The sequence below is a fragment of the Phyllostomus hastatus genome, unplaced genomic scaffold (assembly GCF_019186645.2).
Source record: "Phyllostomus hastatus isolate PE091 unplaced genomic scaffold, TTU_PhHast_1.1 phas_contig_34, whole genome shotgun sequence".
Classification (NCBI taxonomy): domain Eukaryota; kingdom Metazoa; phylum Chordata; class Mammalia; order Chiroptera; family Phyllostomidae; genus Phyllostomus; species Phyllostomus hastatus.
Window position 1 is genome coordinate 46,867,334 of NW_025333857.1, and position 27,856 is coordinate 46,895,189.

The window sequence follows — 27,856 nt, forward strand, 5'->3', positions numbered from 1 at the left end:
CACACACACACACACACACACACACACACACACACCCAAACCAGGGCAGACCCTTGGACCTGTGGCCAGGGTGTCAGAGGACTGGCAGGACTACTTCTGCCCAGGAGGAGGTTCGTGGAGACCAGGCAGGGATGGTGGAAGTGTCATTAGAGTAGCCCTGAGGGTGGGGAGCAAACTCTGCTTGGGATGAACCATGAGGACAAAGGACAAAGGAACCGCAGAACAGGGACCAGGTCACCAAACCAGCTGAATGTCTGGTCTGCTTCCCAGTGTGCGTGCGGAGGACCTGAGCCTCCCTGCCCTACCTCCCCTCCTTCAGCTGGGGAGCGGGGCCTGTGGGAAAAGGGGAGCGGAAAGGACCTGGCCGTGGAGCTCTGGGCTCAAAGCACGCCAGGGAGCTTTGTCCTCAGGGTCCACAGTATCCATTTTGTCTTCACTCTTTTCCTGGCCACAGAAAAGTCCGTTTCAGTGCCACCAACCCCCCTGCAGCCTGTCTTTATCCTCTCCTGGGCCACCTCTCGGGCCACCGGGCCACCGTGAGCACTCTCTCCTTGGAGCCCCACAGGCCTGTGTCTGCACCTCTAGCACTGGTGCTCACCTCCCCCCCTTACTTCCTGCCTGTTGCCCACCCCTGCCAGCCCACTGTGATGCCACTGCCCTCTTCTCCTCACCCAGGTTCTGAAGGCCAAGTTGAAGCTCCTGGCCTGGCCACGGCCAACTTCTTCCTGTCTTGTGATTTCCTGGAGCTAAGACAAACTGAGAGTGAGCAGACTGCCAAATATGAGCTGTTCCTAGTCTAGATGACACCACGGAGCTGGGAGGGGTCTTACAGATCAGCAAGGCCACCCCCTTGTTATCCAGGACACAGACACTCAGAGAGGGGAAGGGGCTTGCCCAGCGTGACACAGTGAGTTAGAGGGGGAAGCCAAGGCTCTAGTAATTCCCTGGGCTCCCGCCTCCCAGCCTAAGTCCCCACGTTTTCACTTACCTTTAGGCTCTTCCAGATGCATATCCCAGGCTCCCGGAGAGGTGTTTCAGAGGGTGTGAGACCAGGGAGCTTCTGTGGCTGGAGCTGGGGGAACACAGGTCAAACGCAGGCCCAAACCCTAGAGGGAGTTTCATGCTGACCCAGCTCTCCAAACTGAGAAAACGCACCTAGACTTTTGTAGAATTCAGTGAAGAGTTTGCAACTTGATAGAATTAAGTGGAACTTTTAGACTTTGGTGGGATTAGACAAAGTGCTTAGACTTCGGTGGGATTCTCTGAAATGTGTCAGGTTTGGCAGAATCAGGAAATTCTGTGGGGCTCGAAGCCGAATGGGGCCCCCGATAGTTTACTGTGGGTAGCCGGGGACTCCCCGGCCTAGGCAGCTTCCAGCTCCATCTTGGATGAGAGCCTCCCAGGGAGCAGGCAAAACGACAGAGGCAACTTTCAAAGCTTCTTGTTTGCCTAGGGACTGCTCAATCCCCACAGCGATTCAGAGGGAGAGGGGAAGTGCACACAACTTAGAAACTTTGGGGTGCTTCAGGGATGATGTCCCAAAGACCCAATTACACAGAGTCTACTTAGAAACCTTAATTGGTGTGAAGAAGTTGGAGGAAGTGGCTCCGGGCCAGGGATCCACCCTCACAGGTCAGTCCCCAGACAGTGCTAGCCCCGGAATGTTTACGAATGAATACATGAATGGATAGATGAACAATTAATGAATGCATGAGCAATTCTCAGCGAGTAAATGTAAAAATAAATGAGAGAGTGAAGAGATGATGGGCAGAGTTGCTTTCCAGGAGAGTTAGAGGTCTTGGTTTAAATGTCATAGGATTTTCAGAAAATGAAAAATCCAGAATAAGTGTGATGGAGGAGTGAACCGGAAGGAGAGAGACAACATGTTAGGAAGTGCTATAGACCATCGTGACCAGTCCTCATTGTCCCCACAGGAAAACTGCCCTCCAGAGGCGAAGGAGCTGGCTCAGCATCACTCAGTGAGGCAGAGCACGGCTCTGGGTCCACTCTGGGACATGTTTGTCCACCCTTGAATCATACATCCCTCAGTCAGCACTCAGGTCAGTTGATGACTGGGTGCCTCTCACTCCCAGATGGCTCCTCCTCGCTGCTCTCAAAACACTCATCCATACAGTTCCTCCTGAGGTTCCTTCTGATTCTCAGAGTCCATGTGTCTGCGGGCTTAAGGGTCTTTTAATCAAATAGGGTCATTTGGATTTTGTTACTGTTGTTGGATTTTTATTTGACTATTTATTCAACTTGCCCCTCCCAGTGCCCTAAAGCAAGGTGAGTGAGATTGGGGCCTAAGTATCCTCTGGCTGTTACACCTGGGGTAGAGCCTCCACCCCTCCACCCTCGGAGAGCGGACTGGAAGGAGGAAGGGAGCCCCCAATCTCTCAGTGCACTGACCATACATTCAGCCTCTGCAGCTCAGAGTTGGAGGGGATGAGAAGTACTGGTGGGCTTCCTTGCTGCATGCTTAATGTTCCCTGTGCATCTGAGAAAAATCGTGTATCCCGCTATTATTGGGTGGACTGTTCTATAAATGTCAATTGTGTCCAGTTGGTTGGGAATAGAGTACAAAGCTTCTGTATTCTTACTCATTTTCTGTCTACGTGTTCTTCAGTTATTGAGGGAGGGGTGATGAAATGTTTGGTTATAATGATAGATTTGTGCATTTCTCCTTGCTGGTCTGTCAGTTTTTGCTTCAAGTGTTTTGATGTTCTGTTATTAGATACCTAAGCTTTGGAGATTGTTAAGTTCTCTCTCTCTCTCTTTTTAAAGATTTTATTTATTTTATTTTTAGAGAGAGGGGAAGGGAGGGAGAAAGAGAGAGAGAAACATCAATGTGTGGTTGCCTCTCATGTGGCCCCCACTGGGGACCTGGCCCGAAACCCAGGCATGTGCCCTGACTGGGAATTGAACTGGTGACACTATGGCTCGCAGCCCACGCTCAATCCACTGAGCTACACCAGCCAGGGAGATTGTTAAGTTCTCTTGATGAATTGATGTTTTTCTCGTTTTCAAATGCCCTCTTTAAACCTATTTATATTTTTCTCTCTAACATCTATTTCCTATGCTATTAATAGAGAGTTGGGTCTTTAAAGCCAAATCTGACAATCTTTGCCTTTTAATTGGGATGTTTAGATCACTTACATTTAAAATGATTATGGTTATGGTTGGGCTTAAAACTTCTGTCTTATTTGTTTTTTATTATCCTTTTAAATTTTTTCTATAATTTTTTGGATTAATTGAGAACTTTTTATGATTTTATTTTATCTTCTTTATTGACACACTAGTTACCTTTTATTTTTAGTGGTTGCTTTAACTATAACTTGTTTTGCCTTTAATTAATATTATACCACTTTGCCTACAGTGCATAAACCTGGTAACAGTGCAGCACCATTTCCCCTCTTCTGGGCTGGGAACTATTGTCATGCATTTTCATTTCATGTATGTCACACAGGGTGGGGCCAAAGGAGGTTGTGAATATGCAAAACACAGAGTTTATTCTTGTAAAGCATTATTATTTATTAATTACTTCATTATTTTCTGTATAAACATCTGTAAACCTACTTTGGCCTCACCCTGTATATTCTTCAATACATTATTACTTTTGCTTCAAATAGTCAACTATTTTATTTTCTTTTAAAAATATATTTTACTGATTATGCTGTTACAGTTGTCCCATTTTTTACCCCCTTTACTCACCTCTGGCCTGCACCCCCCTCCCACCATCATTCCCTCACCTTAGTTCACATCCATGGATTATATGTATAAGTTCTTTGGCTCCTCCATTACTTCCCATAATATTCTTAACCTCGCCCTCCCTGTTTTGTACCTACCATTTAGGCTTCTTGTTCCCTGTACCTTTCCCCCCATTCTTCCCCTCCCCCTCCCCACTGATAACCCTCCATGTAATCTCCATTTCTGTGATTCTGTTACTGTTCTAGTTGTTTGCTTACTTTGTTTTTGTTTTTGTTTTTAGGTTCGGTTGTTGATAGTGGTGAGTTTGTTGTCATTTTACTGTTCATATTGTTGATCTTCTTTTTCTTAGATAAGTCTCTTTAACATTTCATATAATAAGGACTTGGTGCTGATGAACTCCTTTAACTTGACCTTATCTGGGAAGCACTTTATCTGCCTTTCCATTCTAAATGAAAGCTTTGCTGGGTAGAGCAATTTTGGATGTAGGTCCTTGCCTTTCATGACTCGGAATACTTCTTTCCAGCCCCTTCTTGCCTGTAAGTTTTCTTTTGAGAAATCAGCTGATAGTCTTATGGGAACTCCTTTGTAGATAATTGTCTCCTTTTCTCTTGCTGCTTTTAAGATGCTTTCCTTATCTTCAGCCTTGGGTAATGTAGTAATGATATGCCTTGGTGTGTGCTTCCTTGGGTCCAACTTCTTTGGGATTCTCTGAGTTTTCTGGACTTCCTGGAAGTCTATTTCCTTTGCATTGGGGAAGTTCTCCTTCATTATTTGGTCAAATAAGTTTTTGATTTCTTGCTCTTCCTCTTCTCCTTCTGGCACCCCTATGATTTAGATGTTTTAATGTTTAAAGTTACCCTGAAGGTTCCTAAGCCTGTCATCATTTTTTTAAAAAATTCTTTCTTCATTCTGTTCTGGTTGAATGTTTATTTCTTCCTTCTGGTCCAAATTGTTTATTTGAGTCCAGGCTTCCTTTCCTTCACTGTTGGTTCCCTGTACATTTTCCTTTATTTCACTTAGCATAGCCTTCATGTTTTCATTTAATTTGCAACTATACTCAACCAATCCTGTGAGCATCCTGATTACCAGTGTTTTGAACCGTGCATCTGATAAGTTCGCTATCTTTTCATTGCTTAGTTGTATTTTTTCTGGAACTTTGATCTGTTATTTCATTTGAGCCATATTTTTTCTCTAGGTGTGTGTGTTATATAGTAAGGGGCGGAGCCTTAGGTATTTGCCAGGGCAGGACAACCATGTCACTGCATTGTGACACTGTCTGTGGGGGAGGGGTCCGACGGGGAAAGGTGCCACTTACTCAGCTCTCTGTTGGCTTTCAGTCACTTCCCCAGCTACCCACAAGCAAATTGGGCCCTTCTGGTGCTGATTCCCAGGTGCGTGGGTGTGGGTACATTCTAGGACCCTGTGGGTCTCTCCAATGAATGCTCCTGTGAGGCTGGGAGTTTCTCCTGCTGCCTCAACCCCCACAGAATTTTTCAGTCAGAGTTTTTGAGGCTTTATTTCCCCATGCTGAAGCCCTGGGTTGTTTGGTTGTCTTGCTCCTCAGTTGTTCCTCCTGGTTTATCTGCACATGAATGTGAAACCGCCTGCTTCACCAGGTGCCGCCTTGCCCAACTCTGTCCTCAGCCGCCACCTTGCCTCAAGCTCTCTCCACCCAGCTGCCCATCTCCACCCCTCCTACCCTTCTGGATGAATGTTTCTTCTTTAACTGCTTGGTTGTTGGACTCCCATACAGTTCAATTTTCTGGTAGTTTTGGTTGTTTTTTGTTTTTAAATTTGTTGTCGTCCTTCTTTTGGTTGTGTGAGGAGGCAAAGTATATCCACTTATGTCTCCATCTTGGCCAGAAGTCCCCCTTCTCGTTGCCTTTCCTTAATATGTGAGCTTTGCTTTTGACACATAGACATTTTGCTTATAGACATTTCCATATAATGATTTGTTGTTTATTAATTTTTGTATTATTTTCCAGATAAACAACTAAACCTACTTTGGCCCCACCTTAACATGGTACATAATATTCTATTGTATGAAATTACTATAAGTTATTTGACCATTTCCTGCTGTTGGACATTAGGTTATAGCCAGTATTTTTCTTTGTCACGCAAACAATGCTGCAAAGAATATCACTTTATATCACTCTTTGGCATGCACACAGATGTTTTTCTAGGATATATATCTTGATAGGGAATAGTTGGATGAAAAGTATGACTATGTACATTTTTAAAATGCAACTAAATTGCCCCCAGAAAAAGCTATCTTAATTAAAATCTCCACCAAATATACAACAGTACCCATTTTTTCGTACCCTGACTGATGCTGGATGTTGTTAGTCTTTTACATTTCATATTATGATTGATTTTTTAATAAAGCCATCTTGTTTTATTTTACATTTCTCTGATGACTAAGAACGTTAAGCAAAACTTCATATGCCAATTTTTGCTATTTAACATTTTCTTTAAAAATTGTCTCTCCATGTTTTGTGCCTGTTTTTCTACTTTTGAAAAATATTGATTTCTAAGGGTCTTGTATATACTGTCTATTATACAGTGGGCACACAGTATGTAGAGGCAAACATTTTATCACTTGGCTTTTTTGTTTGTTTATGATGTTTTTTGTTACATAGAAGTTTAATGATTCTGGACAGTCAAATTTCTTTCTTTGTTTTCCCTTTTCTTTCTTTCTTTCTTTTCCAAAATTTTAAATACATTTTCATTTCTGTATTTTCTACTAATACTTTAAAAATTTTACTCATTGTATTTGAATTTATTTATTTATTCAGTGAGTGAGTGAGGTAGGGTAAGCTTATTTACTTGCCCTAACAGAATTTATTATAAAGGAATCCTTTCTCACTAATTTGAAAATGCTATCTTTATCATATACTAATTTCTCATATATTTATGGTCTCTTTCGAGACCCACTGTTATGTTCTAAAGAAATTTTATTATCTCTTACTGTTTGCATACTCTACTTTTTTAATTACTATAGACGTATAGTGCTTTGGTATTGGCTAGGGCAAATTCCCTCTCACTAGCATTTTCCAATAATTTTCTAGCTATCCTTGTACATTTTCTTTTCTGGATAAATTTTGCAATCAGCTCGTCAAATTTCATAAAAATTCTTCTGGAATTTTGCCTTTAATTTATTGACAAATTGGGGGGCATAACTAACATCTTTATAAAATAAAATTTCCTCATCCAGAAACATGATTCATCTCTCCATTAACCCAAGTCTCCTACTCTGTCCTGATCACATAGCTCTTTCCTTTCCAATACATTAATCAAATGATTTTCATCAATATATACTTTTTCCTAATGTTGAACTTTCCTCACATATCTGGAATAAACACTTCTTCCTCATTATCTTTTATCCATGTCAACAACGCACAGGGTTGATTTGGGGGCGCCAGCTGATGGGCTCCAGCTCCTGGGTTCCACCTGGTGGGCTCCACCTGGTGGGAACCCAGCCATTCTTTCACGACCCTGGGGGTTGGGTCGGGGTGGGGGGCGAGAGTTGGAGCAGATGTGAAGCCCTGAATTCTAGGGGCTCAGGCCCACACAGATCACCATGGCAGCAGGGTGGTGATCTAAGAATCTGGTAGACACTAGTTTGTGCACCCCAGTCATGTGGCTGTCTGTCCTGCCACTTTGGACTCTCCTAGTTTCTCAGTGCTGGGGGACTATGAGAAAAGAGACCACATCTGTGTTAAAAGAATCCTATTCTCTCGGAATCTAGCAGTCTATTCACTGGTATGTCCTTTTTTATAAGCTTTATAATTATCTTTATGTCATTCTCAGTGAGGGGAAGCCCTCAAATATACTTTCATTTTAATGAATGGGGATGGATTTCCATGTCAATAATCTTAAAATCAGAAAACCATGTCCCCACTTTGGTCCAGAAAATAAGGTCTGGAGTCCTTGGTGCCAGCCCAGTTTTGGGGCACAACGGTGTTTTGGAGATCTTCCTGAAAAGTTGTAGAAGATAGAACTTGTATAAGTACAAATGAAAATACATTCTTAACAGCACTGAAAACCAGAGAAATTGACACCCTGAAAGAGGTATTCCTGAAAAATAGGGAAGCAAATGAGATTGGGTTGTTGGAGGAAATCACAACCAAAGTAAGAAAGGAATTACTGCAGCAAGGGGAATGGTTTGGGGGTGTCCTCAGTGCAGAGGCAACAGTTACGCAGACCACGATGGAGGTTAAGAAGGCAACGAGTCATCTGACTGGGTAGGGGGCTTTAATTCGCAGCAAGTGGACAGGTTCGGGGAGTGGGCATCAGAGATACGTGCCCTCACACTGAGTCAGTCATTGTCAGTGCATGAACCAGAGACTCAGAGAAGTGCCTGGAGGAATGGGGCGCTGCCGAGCCCAGATGATATCATCGCAGCAACACCCCTAGTCCTTCTGTTATAATTCCCAGAGCTAGGAAACTGAAGCTGAATCCACAGACAGGCTGATAGGGAATCTTAAAGCAGAAGAGGCACCTACCTACCAGGACAAGCAACACCAGATTGAAGAGAAACGAAACACAACAAAGAGGATAACGTTGAAGGAAGCAGTAAAGTAAGCAGAAGACGTGGAGAAAAGTGTGATATTTAATACCATCAGAGGGACAAGAGTAGGTTTTTCATCCATGGAAAAAAACCCAAACTAATGTGAAAATAAAAACCAACTAGAGATTCTGTTGATTGTTGAAATAAGAACAAACAGAAAATCCATAAAAGCCTCTGTGGATTAGCTGAGTATGAACGGACACATTTGAAGAGCAGATTATCAAGCTCGAGGGACAAGTTAAGGAATACTTCCAGTGGCACTACAAGAAAGTAAGTGGAAAGAGCCCTGACCTGTGTGGCTCAATTGGTTGGGTGTTGTCCTGCAAAGCAAAAGGTTGCCAGTTCGATCCCCGGTCAAAGGTGTGCCGGATTGTGGGTTCAGTTCCTGGTCAAGAGCACATGGGAGGGGCAACCAATCAATGTTTCTCTCTCACATCAATGTTTCTTGCCCTCTCTTTTCCCCTCCCTTTCCCTTTCTCTAAAAATAAATAAATAAAATAGAGAGGATTGGAAAGGAGGGAGAAAGAGAGGGAGAAAAACATCAATGTGTGGTTGCCCCTCGCATGCCCCCAACTGCATGGCCTGCAACCCAGGCCTGTGCCCTGACTGGGAATTGAACCAGTTACTCTTTGGTTCACAGGCTGACACTCAATCCACTGAGCCACACCAGCCAGGGCAGTTCCTCTAAATTCTTGTTAACATGTTATTTTCTGGGCTCTTTTTTTTTTAGTAGTCATCCTAATGGGTTTGAAATGGCATCTCATTGTAGTTTTGATTTGCATTTCCCTAGTGATTTGTGATATTGGGCATATTTTCATGTGCTTATGGGCATTTTTGTAGAAATGTTTATTCAAGTCCTTTGCTTCCCTCTGGATCTTCACACCTTTACCTGTTCCTCAGCCAAGGCCTGGGATCTGCAGAGTGCTGGGACCTCCAGTCCTTCAACCACAGTTATATGGGACACCCACCCTCATTCCCCATCTCCCATAGCTCCCTCCCCTGAGATTAGACCAGAGGGATGACTCATTTTTACTGGGCATGACCCCCAGATTTCCATTCCTGTGGCATTTTAGGGCCTGATGTTGAAGGCTGGTGCCCTGAGCTCTAGAGACAGGCTCCCAGGAGGCTAATTAGGCTGGGCTCATTGGACACTGCCACTGGCAGTCTTCACATGTCATCCGACAGGTTTCTTGCTGGGAGCCAAGCCCTTGGGTGTACCCTAATGTCCCAGGGTGTTTTCTTCTCCCTTACGGAGATACAGAATTGGATTATGTGACTCAGTGCCCCAGGAAGCTCCTCATTTTTGCCTCCAGAGACATAATGGTGCACCCCTGTGTGAGCTGGAGAACATGCCTGAGCGTCCTTCCTTGTCCAGAGGAAGGGACAGGGGAGTCATCCTTCTACCTTCGGGATCCTCAGAGCACACACTTCTGGTGCTTTGGACATGTTTCTTCATGCGGGATCATCCTGCGCATTGTGGGATGTTCGTCATGCCTGGTTTCTGCATGTGCAACTCTGACCCCACCTCCCCACTCACCCAGACAACCTCAGATACCCCCACATATTCTCAGAGGTTCCCTAGGAAGTCTAATCCTAAAGTCTAATGCAAAGGCACCAAGTGGGCACTCACAGCAAGAAAGTCACTGAGATTCCCAAGATGCTGAAATCATCTGATTTTTTCAGCTCTGTCTTGGCTTGTCCCCAGGACCTTGACCTTCAGTTCTCTGAACAGGACCAGTGGCGGCTGGATGCTCTAGAGGGCACTATCCAGTAGAAACACGACACAAGTCAAAAAATGCAATTGAAAATTTTCTGGTGGCTACATTAAAAAAGTTAAAGGAAACTTGTGAAATTAATCTCAACAATATATTTTATTTAACAAATATAGCAAAAATTATCATTTTAACATATAAATAAGACAAAACTTGTTAATGAGGCGCTTTACATTCTTTTGTGTACTGAGGTTTGGAACCTGGAGTCCCTATCACACACACAGAACCTCTCCACTCACCCGGGCCACCCTCCTTGTGCTCGGCAGCCGCCGGGCTAGTGGCCGCCACATGGACAGCACTTAAATGCTCTGCTCTTTCTCCTGCGCCCCCACCAAGCGCTGCCTACTTCCCACCCCCAACATTTTTGTCTGTGTGAAAATTTCTTCTTTTTGTTTTGTTTTTAAAAATATTTATTTATTTTTAGAGGAAAAAGAATAGAGAAAGAGAGGGAGAGAAACAACCATGTGTGAGAGATATATCAATTGGTTGCCTCTCACATGGCCTCAATTAGGGACCTGGCCCCACAACCCAGGCATGTGCCCTGACTGGGAAACGAACCAGTGACCCTTTGGTCTGCAGGCCGGCACTCAGTCCACTGAGCTACATCAAACAGGACTGAATATTTTCAAACACATAGAAAGAGTGGAAAAAATTGTAGCATGAATAGACATGTATATAAAACCTAGTTTCTACAATTGTTAAAGATTTGCATTATCACATATCAATTTATCTATCCAACCATCCTTTAAAAAATTATTATTGCCCAAACCATAAATATGGTGACTTTTCTTACAACAAAATTATTATTGCCTACTTTTAAGAAGACTCTTTTTTTTGATAGAGGATAGTTTGGAAAACCACTCAGGAAACTATTATCTCTTTGAACATTGTTCTACAAAAAATAACCTAATTAGGGGGCTTTCAGATTTTTAGGGCAAAAGTCCTTGAAAGGCTCTTCCCTGTTTTTCCCCATTATCCTCTCACGTCCCCCTTTCCGCACATGCGGATTCTCTCCCACTTTCCGCGGGAGGTGCGAAGCCGGTTCGATGCGTCCTTCAGCCCAGCACAGCGTCACTGTGGGCCCAGTTAGGCTTTGGGGTCCGGTAGCCCGGGATTGGTTCTGGCTCTGCCACTTCCCGCCTCTGTGACCCACAGCAAGGACTTCAAGTCTCTAGGCTTCGTATGTGATGCACAGAGAATGGAGTTGTGGTGACGTCTGAGGAAGGTAAGTTTGTGCTGTGTACTGTAGCAAGCACTAAAGGAGTAGGTTGGGGAAGAAAGGGAAAGGAACTTATTGTTTATGAATGACCCCTTCCCTTGAAATTCTCTGAGGCCTTGTGAACACAGGTCCCAAATTTACCTGATACACTATAGCCATTCATATGTCTGGCTCTTGTTCTAGTAAAGAGTCCCCAGAGGGCAAGGACTGTGTCTTTTCCCACCAGCTTCAGCACTAAACACAGGGCCTGGTTAAATAGGTGCTATTTAAATAAATGAATATAGTTCTAAGTGTCACAATTATCCCTAGATGGTGGTTCCAGAAAGTTACAGCGACTCGGAAAGTCAGAGGGGAAGGAACCTTAGTCGGCACAGATTCCACCTTTTTCCAGTATTTCCCTCGTTGTGCACAGCGGGAAACTGAGGCTCAGGAAAGTTTACTATGTTACCTGCATGTGCACGTCCAAGAGCCCATGGGCCTGCCATCCAGGGGAGGTGTGGAAAAGCTGTCTCCTGGGGTTGATCAGCTCCCACACATCCCCGAGGACAGCCAGCCCTGTACCCTTTTGCCACTTCCTGGCCTCTGTAAGCTGACACCAGTTGAGTTTCTAGTTCTGGAGTCTGGCCGCTCTCATCCTTGGTGGTTGAGGTGGAGTGCGTGGCTAGGATTTGGACTATTCTATTTAGATGGAAATGGTTTCTGAATATTTTTCTAAAGCTGCTATAACTTCTGTTGCTTCCATTATTATTATACAAGTAACATGAAATATTAAAAAATATGGATTGTCAAAATAAAACTCGGACACCTATAACCCCTTAGAGAGAGGCACAATTAACATTATATCATGTGGCTCTCCAGACTTCGGTCTGTGCATAAGCTCACAGCGGAACACAGACATTCCCAGCACTAACCACCCCGTGTGCACTGACAAGGTCACGCGTTCACGAATACCCAGATTTTGGAGACCTTACTCTGCATCCAAATAACGTCACTGTCTCAGTTTACTGGTCTCCACCCCCATCCTCCGTCAGACTCTCCATTAGCTTTGGAGTTCCCCAGGGGCTACTGCGCATGCTTCACACTTCATTCTTCTTTCTTCTCCTTTCCATTCCCTTGGGCTTCCCCTGGCCCCAGGTAGCATGGCCTCTGTCAAACTTAGAGCTTCAGACCTCTGCTGCCTGGCACTCACATGAGGGATGGAAGAGCTTTCTACCTTATGGCAGAGCACCGTGGATGTGTCCTCAGCTTGGTTCTTGATTTAGTCTGTTGAAAGAGGGAAAGCCCTGGCTGGAGTAGCTCAGTGGATTGAGCACGGGCTGCAAACCAAAGTGTAGCAGGTTCGATTCCCAGCCAGGGTACATGCTTGGGTTGCAGGCCATGACCCCCAGCAACCGCACATTGATGTCTCTCTCTCTCTCTCTCTCTCTTTCCCTTTCCCTCTCTCTCTCTCCCCCTCCCTTTCCTCTCTAAAAATAAATAAATAAAATCTTAAAAAAAAAAGGAAAGAGGGAGAAGCCCTGGCGGAGTAGCTCAGTTGGTTAGAGCATTGTCCCAATGCGGGTTTGACCTTCCTTCAGGGCACAGAACAAGAATCAACCAATGAATAGGTAAAGAAGTGGAACAACAAATTAACATTTTTTTCTCTTTCTCTACAATCGGTTCCTAAAAATCTAGAAAACCTCCTAAGGAAAATGACTTGACTTGCAAGCAAAAGTGTATTTTGAATGTCAAAGGTTGCATATTAATTTTTGCTCTTTGTGTTTTTTTTCTGTAATATTCAAATTTTTCTTCCGATGATGCCCTGGACCAGCTAGGAAGAAGCTCATGTATTGGGAAAGGCAAAATAAAGAAGCACGTTAATATTTTCAAAATATCACCCCTATCACCTGTAACAACTCATTCAACAGGTGCCTGGACTGGGGGTCACATCATCTGCACTCACTGAGGTCTGGGGTGGGCTTCTCCTCCGGGCCCCTCTCATTCAGGCACCATGTCCCATTTCCACTATTCAGGTCTTCCTTCGTGGCCCTCGGTGAAATGCTGTCTTTTTTATTCCTATTAGGAATCTTGTTAAATTTATTTCTAGAAATTTTAGTTTTGTTATCTAGTGTTTTTGTGCTATGGCTGTTGGGTTTGGCTGTTGGGTTTGCTAGTTTTAAAAAGTACACTGTATAAATGTTCAAATAAAGGTTTCTCTATTCTTTGAAACAGTTTAAACAGCTCCTGTTATTAGTAAGTTTATTTTCTTTATCTTTTTTCTCCTTTTTTAATAGACTATTTTTAGAGCAGTTTCAGATTCAGGTTGACTTCTTGTAACAGGGTGCAGCCAAGAGGGGGCCCCCAAATAGGGTTTTGTAATGGGGTCCAGGACTCAAGGTGTCCAGGAAATATTAGAAAAATATACATATAGGATGTCCTCACCCCCACAAGTCTGAGCTGGGGGATGGGACACATGGAGCAGGGCTGTTCAGAGCTGTTTTGTATAGCAGCAGCTTGCAGCTAACCTCTGGCATGGACATTTAACATATCTATAACCTTTAACTGGTTTCATGGATGTGTTAAATAGCTGTGGCCATGCTTTGAGCCAGGGAGATGGGAGTGACTTCCACCCAAGATGTAACTGGTAGGCGACACTCCCTGGTTATGGCTCCTGCGAGAGAGCTTGGAGATGATTGGCTCCATGTCATGGGGCCACACCTGCCCAGACTTACTATGGCAGCCCAGTAAAGCTAGAAGAATATGGGAATGCTGGCCGGTGTAATTGATTGTAGGAGGAGTTGGAAATGGGGCTGCAGAGGAAGACTGGTGCTGAGATTTAAAACCAGGTGTGGCAGCCATGCAAGGGGGGACCACGTGGCTTAGGAAGCAGGAGAGACTTTGCCTGGAAGAAAAGGGGTGAAAGGACTCTCGCTGGTGGGCCATGAGAAGGTGCCACATGGCTTTGGATTAACTGGAGATCGTGGCAGTGACACAGCTGATGGTGCTGGGAACCTGAATCACGGATTTCTACTTCTTTTCCTGAGCTACAGTACCCCAGACTAGGGCAGAGGGAGAAGGAAGGACTGTGTGCATCTGTGGGTGTTCTAAAGGACTTTAATATTTTAATGAAGACATTAAGTCATTATTCTAAGTCTGAATAGCTTTTAAATAAATAATTCCTTTCCTTTTCACCAGTCTCTGGCAATGAGAGACATCTTTTCTCTGACGGTAAGCAAAGCAAACCTAGTGGGGGGACCCCTGGAGAAAGGGGGGGTTCCTTTTGGTAATAATATATCATACATGGCCCCCCTCCAGGTCTATTCTGTAACATTCTTTCACTTAGTAATATGAATTTAAGATTCCTCTGTGTCTTTTTATGGCTTAGTAACTCATTTCTTTTCAGTGCTGAATAATATTCCAGTGCTTGAATATACCTTATTTTTTAGTTCATTCATGCAGCTACCAAAGGACATTTTGTTTGCTTCCAAGTTTTGGCAACTATGAGTGAAAATGTATAAAGGACAACACTTACCTTTATATATTTTATATAACATTTTTAGTGTTAAAATTTCACCCCGATATACCTAGAGAGTCTGGCCTGGCCTCTTCAAATAGTTTGCCTACTACTCAGTGCGCCTTTGATCTAAAGACTTAATTCTTCAGATCAGGAAGTTTTCTGTGTTTCTTTAATGATTGTTTCTCCCTGGGCTCTGTTCTCTACTTCTGGAATGCTTGTTACACAAGTACATTTGTTTTCCTAGGTATTTCCCCTCTCTTTCTCAATCTCTTTATTATTTGTTCAGAGCTGTGGGGAGGATTCTGAAAGCAGTCTTTCCCAACTCAGTTTTTAATCTAAAGTAAATTTCCTGTTTTTCATATTTCCCCCAATTCATGTATAAATACAAATTCATCTATGAATATTATTTAGATTATAAAATTGGGGATTTACTAGTTTTTTAGATTCTAGTAGCCCTGGTAATAAGGATATAATATCTTATATCTTTTTCATATGTCTAGAAAATGTTCTCTATTTGCTTACTTTACAGAGGTACCTAGATTTATGTTTGTTTGGGCTTGGAATTTGAAATGGATCTATAAAAGATTATGCAGGTAATTCTCAGGCATGTTGGCACCAGGCAATAGGGAAAGAGAAGACACCATCCCCGTTGTTAATGGTTTAGTGTTCCGGACGGGGAGATCCAGTTGGCCACGTGTAGGGAAGGGAGACCTATACGTCCATCAGTCTAGTTTTGTCTGCACTAGATCTTGTATAAATTCCTTAAGATATGGGCCAGAATTTGGAACAGAGAGAAGCAACGGTGTGGGTTCAAATTATGATCTATAAACAAAAATCAGGGTACTGTATCTTTTGACAGGTCAGAATATAACACTGATTTATTTACAATGTGACCACTAGGTGGTGCCACCAATTAGTAAAAACAATGGTTGTTAACACTGGACAATCTCGAACTGTTTGCGGCCAGTACAAGTTTGTGAGATTGTATGAAGCTTGTGTGCACTTGTGCTATGTGCATGACTGTGTGTGCACATATCTCAGGGTGCATGAGTTTGCCCACAGAGCAATGTCGGTTTACAAGTGCGTGCACACATGTAAGAACATGCACGGGTCTGTGCCCCCTGAGAAGTATGGGTGTGAAGCTACGTGATGTAAACTCCAAAAGGCTGGCCCATCGGCCACGTGGTCTGGAACTCTGGCCCTTACAGCTAGGAAGGTTGCTTGCGGAGTGTGCATTAGACCCCATCCTATGGGAGAAACAACGACAGCACCCAGGGCAGCTTTTCTGAGGAAGGGGATCCCTGGACGCAGCCATGGGTTCCTCTAAAGTCATCAGTCCTACAAGCCCTGCATCCAGTGAGGCCTCCAAGCAGGTCTCAGTCACTTCCGAAGTCTCAGGACCCCTCTAGAGTGCCCAAAGCATCTCATAAAATGTTCGCCTTGGGAATCTGTCTTCTGTCCAGGTGGGAAGTGACCCTGCACCTAAGAAAATAAATTGCTTGTGTGTGTGTGAGCTGTGGGGGCTCCCCCAATCCCTGCTCCCCAGAGTCATCCAGATCCACACGTCCCTCTGCTCTCATCTCTGTGGAAGGCCCCCCGCTGAAGATCTCAGACTCCCCTCCTGGTACCCTCTCCCTCCAGGAAGATGCTGTCCTGACTGCCTGCTGGATGGTGTGGCCCACAAAGCTGGGGGTCCTTAGAGAAGTCCCTTCCCTTCTCTGGCCTCAGTTTCCCCAACTGTCAGTGGGGGCGGGGTCTGGGTGGTTCTGGGAGGCCCTTTGTGCTCACTGAAGTCCTGCAAGGGATTGTTGTGGCGTGGGACCTGTCTTGGAGAAACTCAGAAGAAGGAGAAACTTCCTCCCCCTCCTTCTAGCCGGCTTCCCTCCTTAACAGGCCCCTAGGGAAGACGGTTGGGCTCCCAAGGCCCCAAGAGGGGTTAGGAGGAAGTTTTCACTCCAGCATCATTAAAAGTTCAAGTGGCTTCCCCTGGGCAGCCAAAAGTCCCAGGGTTCATTAGACCCGTCGTCCCCTGGGCCCAATTTGGTTGAAGGAATGTTTGGCATTTTCATCCAGAGAAAGTTTTCACTAGGGTTTGAGGCCTCCCTATGAGAGCTTATCTCCCGTGGAGGTCAGAGAGGAAAGGTCCCTGGAGGTCGCCTCTCGCTTTGACACTTTTCCAGAGGAGGAAGCAGGCTGGGCGAGGGAAGGGGCTTGCCCAACGCCACATGGAGCCAGCTTGCCAGCTGGGGAACCGTCTGCTGGGTGGCAGGGAGGTGAGCACACAGGAAAGAGCAGAGAGGAAAGGGCTGCTGGGGACCGGTGGTCTTGGGGATGCAGGCACAGAAGGACAGTTGTGGGGAGGCCCTGTGTGAGGAAGAGCTTAGAGAACAGCCCGGCAAGCCCACCGCAGGAGGGACTGCCCAGGGAGATAGAGGGTGCCCACCCTGAAGCGTGTGAGTCCGATGAATGAACAGAGGCGAGCTGGGACTAGTGGGGGGAGAGGAGCCTGCAACGGCTCAGGTCCTGCCCGCTCTGTAAACTCTCCACCAGCAGGAATAGCATGTCCAGGTTTCTGGGCAGGGAGGGTGAAAGGGTGAGCAAGGAATCTGCTATTTATGGCAAGTTGAGACTGTCGCTGGAAACCAGGAGGCTGGGACTGGGGCCTGGCCTCTCTGGGCTCAGCAGCCTCTTTCCCGCCCCCTGCAGTCATGGGCTAATGACCCTCTTGGTTCCCAGGCCCAGCAGCACCAAGGACCTAGAAACAGCTGTTCATCCTCTCTGGATGAGGATAGTCTGCCCGTGGTGCCTCACAGAGCTCCTGAAGTGTGGGACAGTTTGCTCGACATCACCCGCTATGGAGAGCAGGACCGACAAAGTGACACTGATCCGGTCAAGACAGGACAAAATGCATCAAACAAAGTGGAGCCGCTCATGTCAACCAAGACAGCTGCCAGTCAGCCAGGACACTGCGGTTCAAGAGGGAAGCCACCTACATCACGCTGGACCCAGCTGGCAAGGAGACACACCTAAGATGTCTGTGCATGCGGCCAGAGCAGCTGTGTCTGCAGAGTGGGACCACCCATAGGTAGGCTCCTAGGGAAACTCTCCACTTGCCTTCAGGGGAGCCCAGACACTTGTCAAAAGACCCAGAGGGGTGGAGTGCTCCACTCTCAAGGTAAAAGTAAGGCCGGCTCCAGACCACTGCTGGGACACTCGAGCTCCACTCACCAGAGCTCTGCTCATGCCACGCAAATCTCCCTCTGCATCAGCCGCTGGAGGCCCTGCTCTGCTGCACCTGCCTGGCCACCTGCCTGGCTCTGGAGGTTCTCCCTTGCAAGATGCTGATGGCCCCCTTGCCCACCGTGCTGTCTCCTGGACCCTCAGACTGGGACTCTGGGACTCGGGCTTGTTGTCCCCCAGCTCTCATGTGGTGTCATCACTGATTGCATCTGAGTGATCAGGATTGTCATCAGGTTGGGACAGATTTGGATTAAATTTGCATTAGGAAAGCCGAGTGGCCCTGCACAAATAAAGTCTGAGTGAATGGCACAGTCACCTGTGGGACTGGTGAGGTCATACAGGCGGCTCAGCGCCTGTGGTTCTCAAGGCCCGGTCAGACGATCCCAGCGGGGGACCGAGGGCTGGCTTGTAGGAAAGCCTGTACTGTGAACTCTCGACCCCTGACTCAGTCCCGAGCACTCTGTGGCCTGCGGGACAGGGAGCCACAGACTCCCAGACGACAACTTCTCCCAAGGCATCTAGTTCACACTCCGCTGCAATGGTGTCAATGGAAAACATGTGTCAGGAACTGGTTTCCTTGCTTTCTAAATCTGAACTCCTTGAATCCTCAGACAACCCCGTGAGGGAAGGCACTCTCACTGGCCGTTGTATAGATGAGGAAACAGGCACAGAGAGGTCAGGTGACCTCGTACACAGTCGCAGAGCTTGTGAGTCATGTGGTTCCAGAACCATGTTCTTTTTTTTTTTTTAAGATTTTATTTATTTTTAGAGAGAGGGAAAGGGAGGGAGAAAGAGAGAGAGAGAGAAACATCAATGTGTGGTTGCTTCTTGCACACCCTACTGGGGACCTGGCCTGCAACCCAGACATGTGCCCTGACTAGGAATTGAACCGGCGACCCTTTGGTTCGCAGGCCGGTGCTCAATCCATTGAGTCACACCAGTCAGGGCCAGAACCCACATTCTTTTCTTTTCTTTTTCTTTTTTTATTAAAAATGTGATTTTTAATAATATAAATACAAAACTTTATTTCTTTATATAATTGTAATGGAATTTAGATCCAACTGCTAGGGTTTATTAAAAAAATAAAACAATGATATAAAAACTGCAAGAAGGTCTGAATCCAAAGTTTTTCCTCTAATAGTACCAAATACCACAAGGTACAGATTATTTACACAAATGTGTACACATTTTAAATACAAATCCGATAGGATTGGACTTGGAAGAAAAGCAAAGAAAGAACAGGCAGGCCCTCGGCAGGACTGACTTCTGCCGGCGCTGGTCCTGCCTGCCAGGCCCCTCCCGAGACCCTGTGTCAGACAGGGAACTCCCATGGGTGCAGATGAGACACGGCACAGGAGAACCCAAGTTCTTAACCACTGTGTTTTACTGTCTCTAAAAGAGGGGGAGCTGAGGCCCAGGGAGGGGGCTTGGCCGGGCAGCGGGCGTGGAGGCCTAGGCCTCTCATCTCCAGCCTCAGGGCTGTCCCCTGCACAGCTCTCCGCCTGACAGTCTTCTGTCCCCACCCAGCCTCCCCCGGGCCTCCCTAGAGTTAACAGTCGCCTGGCCTCACCCTTGGCCTGCAGCTCCAGCCCAGAGAGGCTGTGTCCACATTTCCTGGCGGCTCTCCAGCCTGCAGGAGCTGAGACAACAAAGTGCAGTCACTGTGAGGGCTGAGCAGAGGCTGCTGAAGGGGAGGAAGCAGCAGGAGCCGCCGAGCAGAGGGGCCGATCCAGCTCTCAGATGCTAGGCCTCCTGGGGAGCACGACTCTCGTGGGCTTCATCGCAGGTGCCGCTGTGGCCGTGCTGCTACTGCTGCTGCTGCTGGCCACCTGCCTGCACGGCGGGCAGCAGGACCGTGACGTGGAGGGGAACCGTCCGGCTGTAAGGAGAAAACGAGTTCGGCGGGCCCGGGCCCGGCCTTGGTTCTTCCTGGGCCGGGGCCACCTGGGACACTTGCACCATCACCATCATCTTGGCCATGGGCCTCACATGCACCATGCGGGCCCCCATCACCACCACCTCCACCACCACCACAAGGCCCGCTTCCACGCCCACCGAGGCCACCGCTGATGCCCGTGGATGGCAGCTACCACCTGCCCTACCATCTCCAGGATGAGCGGACCCCCGTGTTCCCGTGCAGAAAGGCACCTCTCTGTGGTGAACCCAGGGGACTGCGCCTGGGTCTTGCTTGGGCTTCATTTGCATACGGTGTCCCAATGAACCACAGAGGCAGAGGACAGAGGAACACCTGAGGTGGCCTTGTGCACGCTGCAGGGTGAGGAGGTTGAGGGCAGGGGTGATCTTTTGGGAAGGACATCACCTTGTGACTGTAACTCCCAGCGGGCATCCAAAGTGCACTGCTGCACTCTGACGCATGAAAGACGCACCTCGCTCCCTCTGAAGGGCTCCTCCTCTGACACCCTCGGGCTTGGGTAGGGGGCTGGCTGGGGCGGGGCCTGGGAATGCCCTTTTGTGTGAAGAAGGCAGTATGAGGCTGCACAGTTAATTCACTGGTGCCTTAATACCAAAAACATAAAAATAAAATAAAAACCACCAAGAAGCTTTGTGAAGAGGCTCTTGATTGCAACTCAAGTGGGAGGGCGGGAGTGGCCAGGCTCCTGTCTGCATTGCCTGGGACCTCCTTCTCGGATGGGAAGTGGGTGCCTGGAGTGGCTTCTGCCTAGGGCTGAAGGCTGGCTGTGCAGAGCGGGAGACTGGTGGGGCGCCGCAGTGCCCTGTGGAGAGCAGGTGAGGGGGTCACAGGGCCTGAGTTCTGAGGGCCTGTGTGCAGCCCTGTGCAGAGGGGGCTCTCGGTGTACCAGTGGGGCTCTGTGGGATAGCCCGGGACTCAGAGAGAGGTGGGGTGAGGCCACCCACCCTGGTCCCCAGGTCTCTCCCTCCCCTCTCTTTCCAGCCCATATCCAGGGCAGGCTGAGCTCTGGAACCTGCAGAAGCCCCACACTTGGTGGAGTGGGCTGTGTTGAATGTGACGTTTCTTTAGTAACTGGGTCAGGGTTTCTTGTACAAACCTCGAGTCCCCAGCCAGCCTGCTCTCCTGGTGCTTGTGTGTGGCAATGGGGTTGGGAGGGGAGGACGGGGAACATGGTGCTGGGTGGCCTTGGAGAGTGCTTGCCTCCTCGGGGTCTCGGTTTCCTCTTCCCTGAAATGGAACAGGTAACAGAGACTCCTCCTTTGCCAAAGCCGGAGGCATGTTCCCAAATACCCCGGGAGTAGCTGGCGGAATTCCGCAGGGAGGATGGGACTCTTGTTCCGAGGCCTGCAGCCTGTGCCTGTGAGCTGGGGTGGGATGTGGAGGGAGGAGAGGCTCAGGGCCTGGTGAGGTGGTGGGGAGGGGCCTGAGAAACAGCCAGAAAGTCAAAGGTCTGCTGACTCACTGGAACAGAACGTCCTGTTTCTTGTCCGCTTCCTCATGGATTCTCTGTGAGTGCTTGGGGTGGGGGATAAGGGGGGAGAGAGGCAGATGTACACTGACAGCCACGCTAGATAGATTTCTGGGTTGGGAAAGTGGACCAAGTGTTGCTGATTTTATCTCGGAGCGTCCTTCACATCCGCCTCCCCTCCCCCACCCCGCTGTCCACCCTAAGCTTCTCCCCCAGCCTGGATCCCTGTCAGAGCCCCTCTGAGTCCGCCTAGCTCCAGCCCTGCCCCTTTGTGAGGCATCTCTCTGCTGCAGCCCGAGGAATCCGAGGAAACTCCTCGCTGCCCTTGGGATAAAGCCCCTGCCTCTTGGTTGGCCATATAAGGCCCCGGGCCTGGTTCTGGCCTACCCCCTTGCTCTTCGTTCCATCCACACTGCCCCAGAAAACAGCCCACACCTTCCCCTCTCTGTGCCTCTGTCCAAGAAGAAACCCTCCCACAGGTTTCCAGTGCATCATTGTCGTTGTTTCCTTTGGAGCCCTGACCACACTTCATTTCTTTCCCCAGAGATTTGTGGCAGGGCTCATGGGCCCTGTCCTCACAGAGCTGAGAACTCTCGGAGGGCCCCCTGCCCCCCAGCACAGAAGCAGCCCACACAACAGGTCCTCAGGAAGGGTTCTCTGAGTCTCACGCTCTCTGGAAAAATAAACATGATTGGAATAACCGCTTGTAGAAGTTTGGGGCCTGAGGGCGCCAGGGAGAGTGCAGGGCCCTGTGGGATTCGGTCCTCGGGCTCCCGGGCCGCTGAGGGAGCTTGTGCTCCATCTCCCTGGTGCTGGCGGTTCAGGGGAGGTCTGCAAGGCAGGAGGCATTTAACAGGCGGAGGTCGTGGCCCTCTGAATTGTGGGCCATGGTTGATGGCCATCTTGCTCTTCTCAACTCTCCTGATAATGCGGATAAATTTAAAGAGACCGTTGAGGATGGTTGGGGGTGAGGGTATGGAGCTGGGGGGAGGGGGAGGCCATCCAGGCTGGCCCCCGGGGCTCTACCTCATTTCAACCCAACTCCAGGGCAGACTAAGCTCTGGGACCTGCGGCAGGTATCTGACCTTTGCCCACCTTTGTCTGTGGTTATTTTATTTTATTTTATTTTTTGCCCTGGTCTTGAGATGCCACAGTGGGCATTCCACGTTGCAGTCTGCCCACGTGAGGTCCATGAGGACCCGTAAGAGCCTTCAAAGCAGACAGCACCTGTGTCCACTATTATAACCCAGGTCCCTCTCATTTCCCCTCACTGCCCTGTTCTAATGCTGAGTGCCTATTATGAAGATGGACCAGAAGGCCTATTTTACAGGTGAATCAAAGCAGGGTCCTCAAATCTCAGAAACAGAAAAACAAAACCCGATACAAAGCAGGAGGTAAGGGGGCTGAGCCTTTGCCCTTTGCTCTCCTTTAAAACTGTTGAACAATGCACACCCACCGCAGCTGGCTCCCAGCTCCACCCGCCCACAAAGCGCAGGCCCATGAGACGGCAAAGGAGCCAATCACTCAGGAGCTTGAAACCAGGGCTGCCTGCTACCCTCTGTCTCCTGAACTGACTAGTTCATCTCGGTACTTGGATCCGAAACCACAGACTGGCTCCTCACATTTCCTTCTCTCTGCCCTGGCTGCCCCAGTTAACACAAATGACTCTGGGTGTCCAGCTTGCTGCCTCGGCCCCTGCTTGCTCCATGCTCCTCCTCGGCCCCCTTGGAGGAGGAGCCCCGTGCCCAGGTCTGCTCAGTCCTCTCAGAAAAGGGAAGAGCGAGCGAGGATTTGACGGGGCATCATGCTCCCAACAGTCACTCTCCCATTCTGGGTGTAGGCAGTTTCCTAAAGCTGGTCCTAAGAAAGTTCACTGGGGCCTTGGAGAAAGTAAAAATGACCCAGGCTGTGGGACCTGGGGGTAGCCCTTTGCCCTCTCTGAGCACTGAACTGGGAGGGAAGGCCAGGAAGCTCTTGTTATCCCTGCAGAATAGCAATAGGCCCTGTAACCTCAGATTACCAGCATCTGAATCTGTGAAACGGAGACAATGTCACTCCACAGGGCTGCTGGATTGGTTATACGAGTAATGCCTGGCTGCATCCTAGCCCTGGAATTACTTACTGTTCCTCACTACTCCACCTCTCAGAGTTCGGGTGAAGTGGGCCGAGGACCCAGCCCCCGTTTTAGAAGCGGTGGCGGTCCCAGCAGGCGCCGGCAGACTCGGTGGCCTGGGCCTGGCTCGCCCCGTACCTCCCCAGGTCAAGTGGAGAACCTGGGGCAGGGGGCAGGGCTGGAACGGCATGGGTGTGCTTGTGGGGCCGGGGGCGGGGGGGGTGCGGTGTTGGGGGGGTGTGGGATAAGCACAGTCCTCGAGGGTGACAGGCAGCTGGGAAGGGCCCGCGCCCTCACAATGGGAGGAAGGAGTTCAGGAAGTTCTTCCGGCCACTCAGACATCTTGGAGCCTCGTCCCAGGCAGGCCCCAGGCTGCAGCACCCAGGGTTGGGCATGCCGCGAGCTGGCTTCTGGGGTGGCCACCAGGTCAGGAGGCCATGGTGCCACACACAGCCAGAGCTGTTGTTCCGGGAGAGCCCAGGGTAAGTGTCCTCAACGTCTGAGGGGGGGGACAGTGGATGTGAGCAGGCAGCGTGGAGGGCCAGGGGGTGGGGGTGGGGAGGGTAGGCCAGCACAGAAGAGGGCTTCCCGGGGAACACTGCAGCACAGAGGGACTCGAATGTCCTGGCCTTATCGGAACACTACTCTCCCCACCCCAGGCAGAAAAGGAGGCCAGATGAGACAGGCCCTCCCCCACAGCCCCTGCGCAAGGCTCCAAGGGCCCCCTGGCCTTACCCAGGGCTGGCACAGTCGGTCTCCCTTCCCACCTGTCCCTGCCCCCAGCACAGAGCCAGGGTCTCAGGAGGCAGCAGAGAGGCTGATTCAAGGACTGGCCCAAGGTCTTCCAGGGGAGGAGTCCAAGGTCATCCTAGATCCGCAGAAGGGCACGTGTTTTGTCTTTTGTCTGAGTGTACAAGCTCTCCTGAAATGTAGGCGTCACTCGCGGGCCGGGTTGGCAAGGCTCCCTGTGAGTGAAGTCTTCTGCCCCCTCCTTCCAGCTCCTCCGAGTTCAGGGAGTCTTGCACGCACATCTTTCAGGACGGCGCTTCTCCCACAGGCTGCCAGTGGAATTGACCACAGCTCCTGGAAGTCTGGCCAGACTTAGGAAACCGTGACAGAGGTCGGAGTAGTGCCACGTGGGGCAACTAACAGTCTTGAGGGGGCACGGCCCAGAACCCCAGATCAGTATCTTAAAAGACAGCAGGGAGAGCGGCCGGAGGAGCCAAGTAGCTGTCACCACCCAGAGCCCTGTTTTGGATGGGGAGCTGAGGCTCCGAGAAGCACCCCAGGTTGCTCAGCGTGTCAGCTTCCACTCGGGGCCATGGAAACAGCAGTGATTGGTATGGTGGCGGTGCTGTTTGTGGTCACTGTGGCCATCACCTGCGTCCTCTGCTGCTTCAGCTGTGACTCGAGGGCCCAGGATCCTCAGGGGGGCCCTGGCCACAGCTTCACAGTGGCCACGTTTCACCAGGAGGCTTCTCTCTTCACGGGGCCGGGTCGCCATGCTCAGCCAGTGTCAGGGGCCCGGGACTTCTGGACCTTCATGTGAGGCCTAACAGCCCCCAGGGTTTGCTCTGCTGGTGGGTCAGACTCACCCGGCCCCCAGCGAGCCTGCCCCGATGTCCCCCTCTTCCAAGTCTGGCATTGCTGCTCTTCCTTGCCTGTATCCAGCCAACTCCCTGTTACATTCCGTCCTGGGGTGCTGTGCCCTCCCACCTGGGAGATCCCCGGTGGTGGGACCAGGTGGGAGTCGGCCCTGGCCCCTGAGAGCTCAGCTGGACCCGCCCACGGGATGGGGCTTGGGAAAGGTCTGAGGAGTGAGTGACTGCACAGTGTTGGACTGCACAGCGGGCGAGCTCTTCTGATCTACAGGGGAAGTGGGACTTACTGTAAACAGGGTTTGGTTAACTCGGGTGAACCCCAGGATGCCCACGGAGCCGGCTCTATGGCTACCAGAGGAAGCAGCTCTCTCAAGCGGACACTTTCACAAACCACCTCTCATCTGCCCCCCGACAGAGCCTTTTTGCTCTTTGAATGTGCACGTGCCACAGACCCCGACCGTGAGGCCTGCCCCCGCCCGCTGCCTGAAATCAGCCCCGAAACTCCGAAACCAAAGAGCCACTTCCTGGGAACAAACGGTTTATTTTATCATTGAAAATGTATATCCTTTTATGGCTCTCCCAAGAGGCAGGGTTGGAAAACCACCAAAGGACACAGAAGAGAAAATCAGAGTCGCAGAAAGCAGGGGATATTTTGTTAACAGAAAAGCCAGCAAGAAGACTGTGAAACATGCTTTGAAGGAGACTTTATCACTCCATCCTTATTGGTCACTTTCATCCTCAGAGAATGTGAGCGACTTGAGTCACTCGGGATTGACAGGAAACCAGGAACTCAAAGACAAGTCCAAGTGCGTTCAAACGTCACGTCGCAGTGAGAGCGTGCCATGGCACTCTCGTTTCCATCACAGATAAAGAAAGGCTCAGATTTTTTCATGGAAGATCTGTTTTCTCTGTACCCACGAAATAAATGTTGTGCCGTATTTAAGAGTATAGTTTGAAGGGTACAACATTTTGAGTCTCCTGGCTAGTATGTCTGTTCAGCCCTGAACAAATGGTTCTTCCAGGACCCACCTGTTGAGGAGGGCAGGACTGGCCCTGAGTGGGGCTCTGGCCCCTGAGTGTGCCCAGGCAGGCCACCTTGGCCATGTGGTAAGGGGCCAGAGACAGTCAGGTTGATGGAGAGGAACAGAGTGGGTGAGCGTGGGGAGAGGAGAGGCACAGCCCAGGCTCCTGGGGACCACGCCTTGATCATGTGGGACCCATGCACGTGGAAGGGAGCTGGCTGCAGGGAGGACCTGGGGACCGAGTACAGGGAATTGTTGCAGGTTGGGTTCTCTGAAAGTGAACACTGAGACAAAGTTTGGGGTGCAAGATGTTTATAGGGATCAACGTCTGTGAGGGAAAGGAGGAGGGAGCAGGATTGAATAGGAGTCAAATTGTGATGCAGACCCTTCATATACCCTCACTTTTGCCAGTCTCTGAGTGATGCCCCACCTCCTGCCCCCCTGAGTTTGCCTACAGGCAAAGTAGCTCTGGGCTGAGGTGGGCCCTGAGACCCTTCCTTGCAGGGGCCGTGGGTGGTGCATCTCCACGGGAACTCAGCAGGGCCCTGTTCCTGGAGGCACTCGGACCAGTAAGAGGTGGGTGGACGAGTCCAGGCACAGAGAAATACCTGAGAATGAGAGCTGCAGGTGGGCAGAGATGGAGGTGCAAGGTCTGGGAGGGATGAAGAGTGGGCCTCGGGTGCTCTCTGCCCTTTAACAGAGTCAGCTCTGCTCCAGGGCAGGCATGCTTCAGCGGGACCCAATGCTGGGACCCCAGGCCCAGGGCCCTGCCCCTGTACCACATGGTCACAGCTGCAGGCTGGAACCACATGTGTCACTCTGAAAACAAAACATTGGCCGGGAGGGGCCCAGCCTCACTCTGCAGGTGATGGGCAGTCTGTCCAGCCCTGTCCCAGGAGAGCAGGGAGTTCAAGAAGGGAAGGCGGTCAAGCCCAGCACCCTGGAGCAGGCAGACAAAAAGAGGAGCAACTGGAGAAGGGAGAGAAAGGCGGGGAGCTGGTGGGGCAGAGAAGCAGGGACTAGGGTTGCCAGATTTAGCAAATAAAAATATAGGACATCCAGTCAATGTTGACCTCAGATAGGCAGCAAATAATTTTCAGTATAAATATGTCCCATGCAATATTTGGGGCATACTTATACTAAAACATTTGTTGTCTAGCTGAGATTCTAATTTAACTGGGTGTCCTATATTTCACCTGGCAAGCCCGCAAAGGAGAGAGTAGTTCTCAGAGAGGGTGGGTCAACCAGCTGAAAGCATCAATGGGGCCAGCAAAGCGCAGAGAAGAGAAATTGGATATTGCAACCCGACAGTTGACCGTGAGCTTGGTGAGAAGAGTTTGAGTGCAGTAAGGGAGCAATGCTACAGCGGTGTGCTGGTGTATACGGTGTGTGCGTGAGTGTGTGTGGGTGTGCGTGCAAGGGCGGTGGGAGCTGAGGAAGGAAAGGTCGCAGTTGGGAACCTAATGAACAAAACAAACAAATGAGCAAAATAGAACCAGAGACATGGAAATAAGGAACAAACTGACGGTGACCAGAGGGGCGGGGGGAGGGGGATAATGGGGGAAAGAAGAGGGAGAAACTAGTCAAGGGACATGTGTGAGTGACCCATGGACATGACAACAGGGTGGGGACTGACTGTGGGAGCGAGTGTGGGGGTGGGCGGGGCAGGGGAGAGCCATGGGGGGAAAATGGGGAGGACTGCAACAGAACAACA

The 27,856-nt window shown here is 49.3% G+C and overlaps 2 protein-coding genes across 6 annotated transcripts; both read left to right on the forward strand.

The window, feature by feature from the left end:
- The first annotated feature begins 19,608 nt into the window (after positions 1–19,608).
- Positions 19,609–20,565, forward strand: HRCT1 (histidine rich carboxyl terminus 1). The gene has a single exon (XM_045840672.1). The coding sequence runs from the start codon at positions 19,746–19,748 to the stop codon at positions 20,073–20,075; it is 330 nt and encodes a 109-aa protein (XP_045696628.1). The 5' UTR covers positions 19,609–19,745; the 3' UTR covers positions 20,076–20,565.
- A 99-nt stretch (positions 20,566–20,664) lies between these two features.
- Positions 20,665–26,861, forward strand: SPAAR (small regulatory polypeptide of amino acid response). Of its 5 annotated transcripts, none has more exons than XM_045840624.1 (2): positions 20,665–20,753; positions 24,577–26,861. In XM_045840624.1, the coding sequence occupies exon 2, from the start codon at positions 24,841–24,843 to the stop codon at positions 25,066–25,068; it is 228 nt and encodes a 75-aa protein (XP_045696580.1). In that variant the 5' UTR covers positions 20,665–20,753; positions 24,577–24,840; the 3' UTR covers positions 25,069–26,861. The 5 variants fall into 5 exon arrangements, with proteins under 5 accessions (XP_045696580.1, XP_045696581.1, XP_045696576.1 ...); XM_045840625.1 differs by lacking the exon at positions 20,665–20,753 and adding an exon at positions 21,401–21,446; XM_045840620.1 differs by lacking the exon at positions 20,665–20,753 and adding an exon at positions 23,849–24,001 and having other exon boundaries at positions 24,518–26,861.
- Positions 26,862–27,856: the final 995 nt, after the last annotated feature.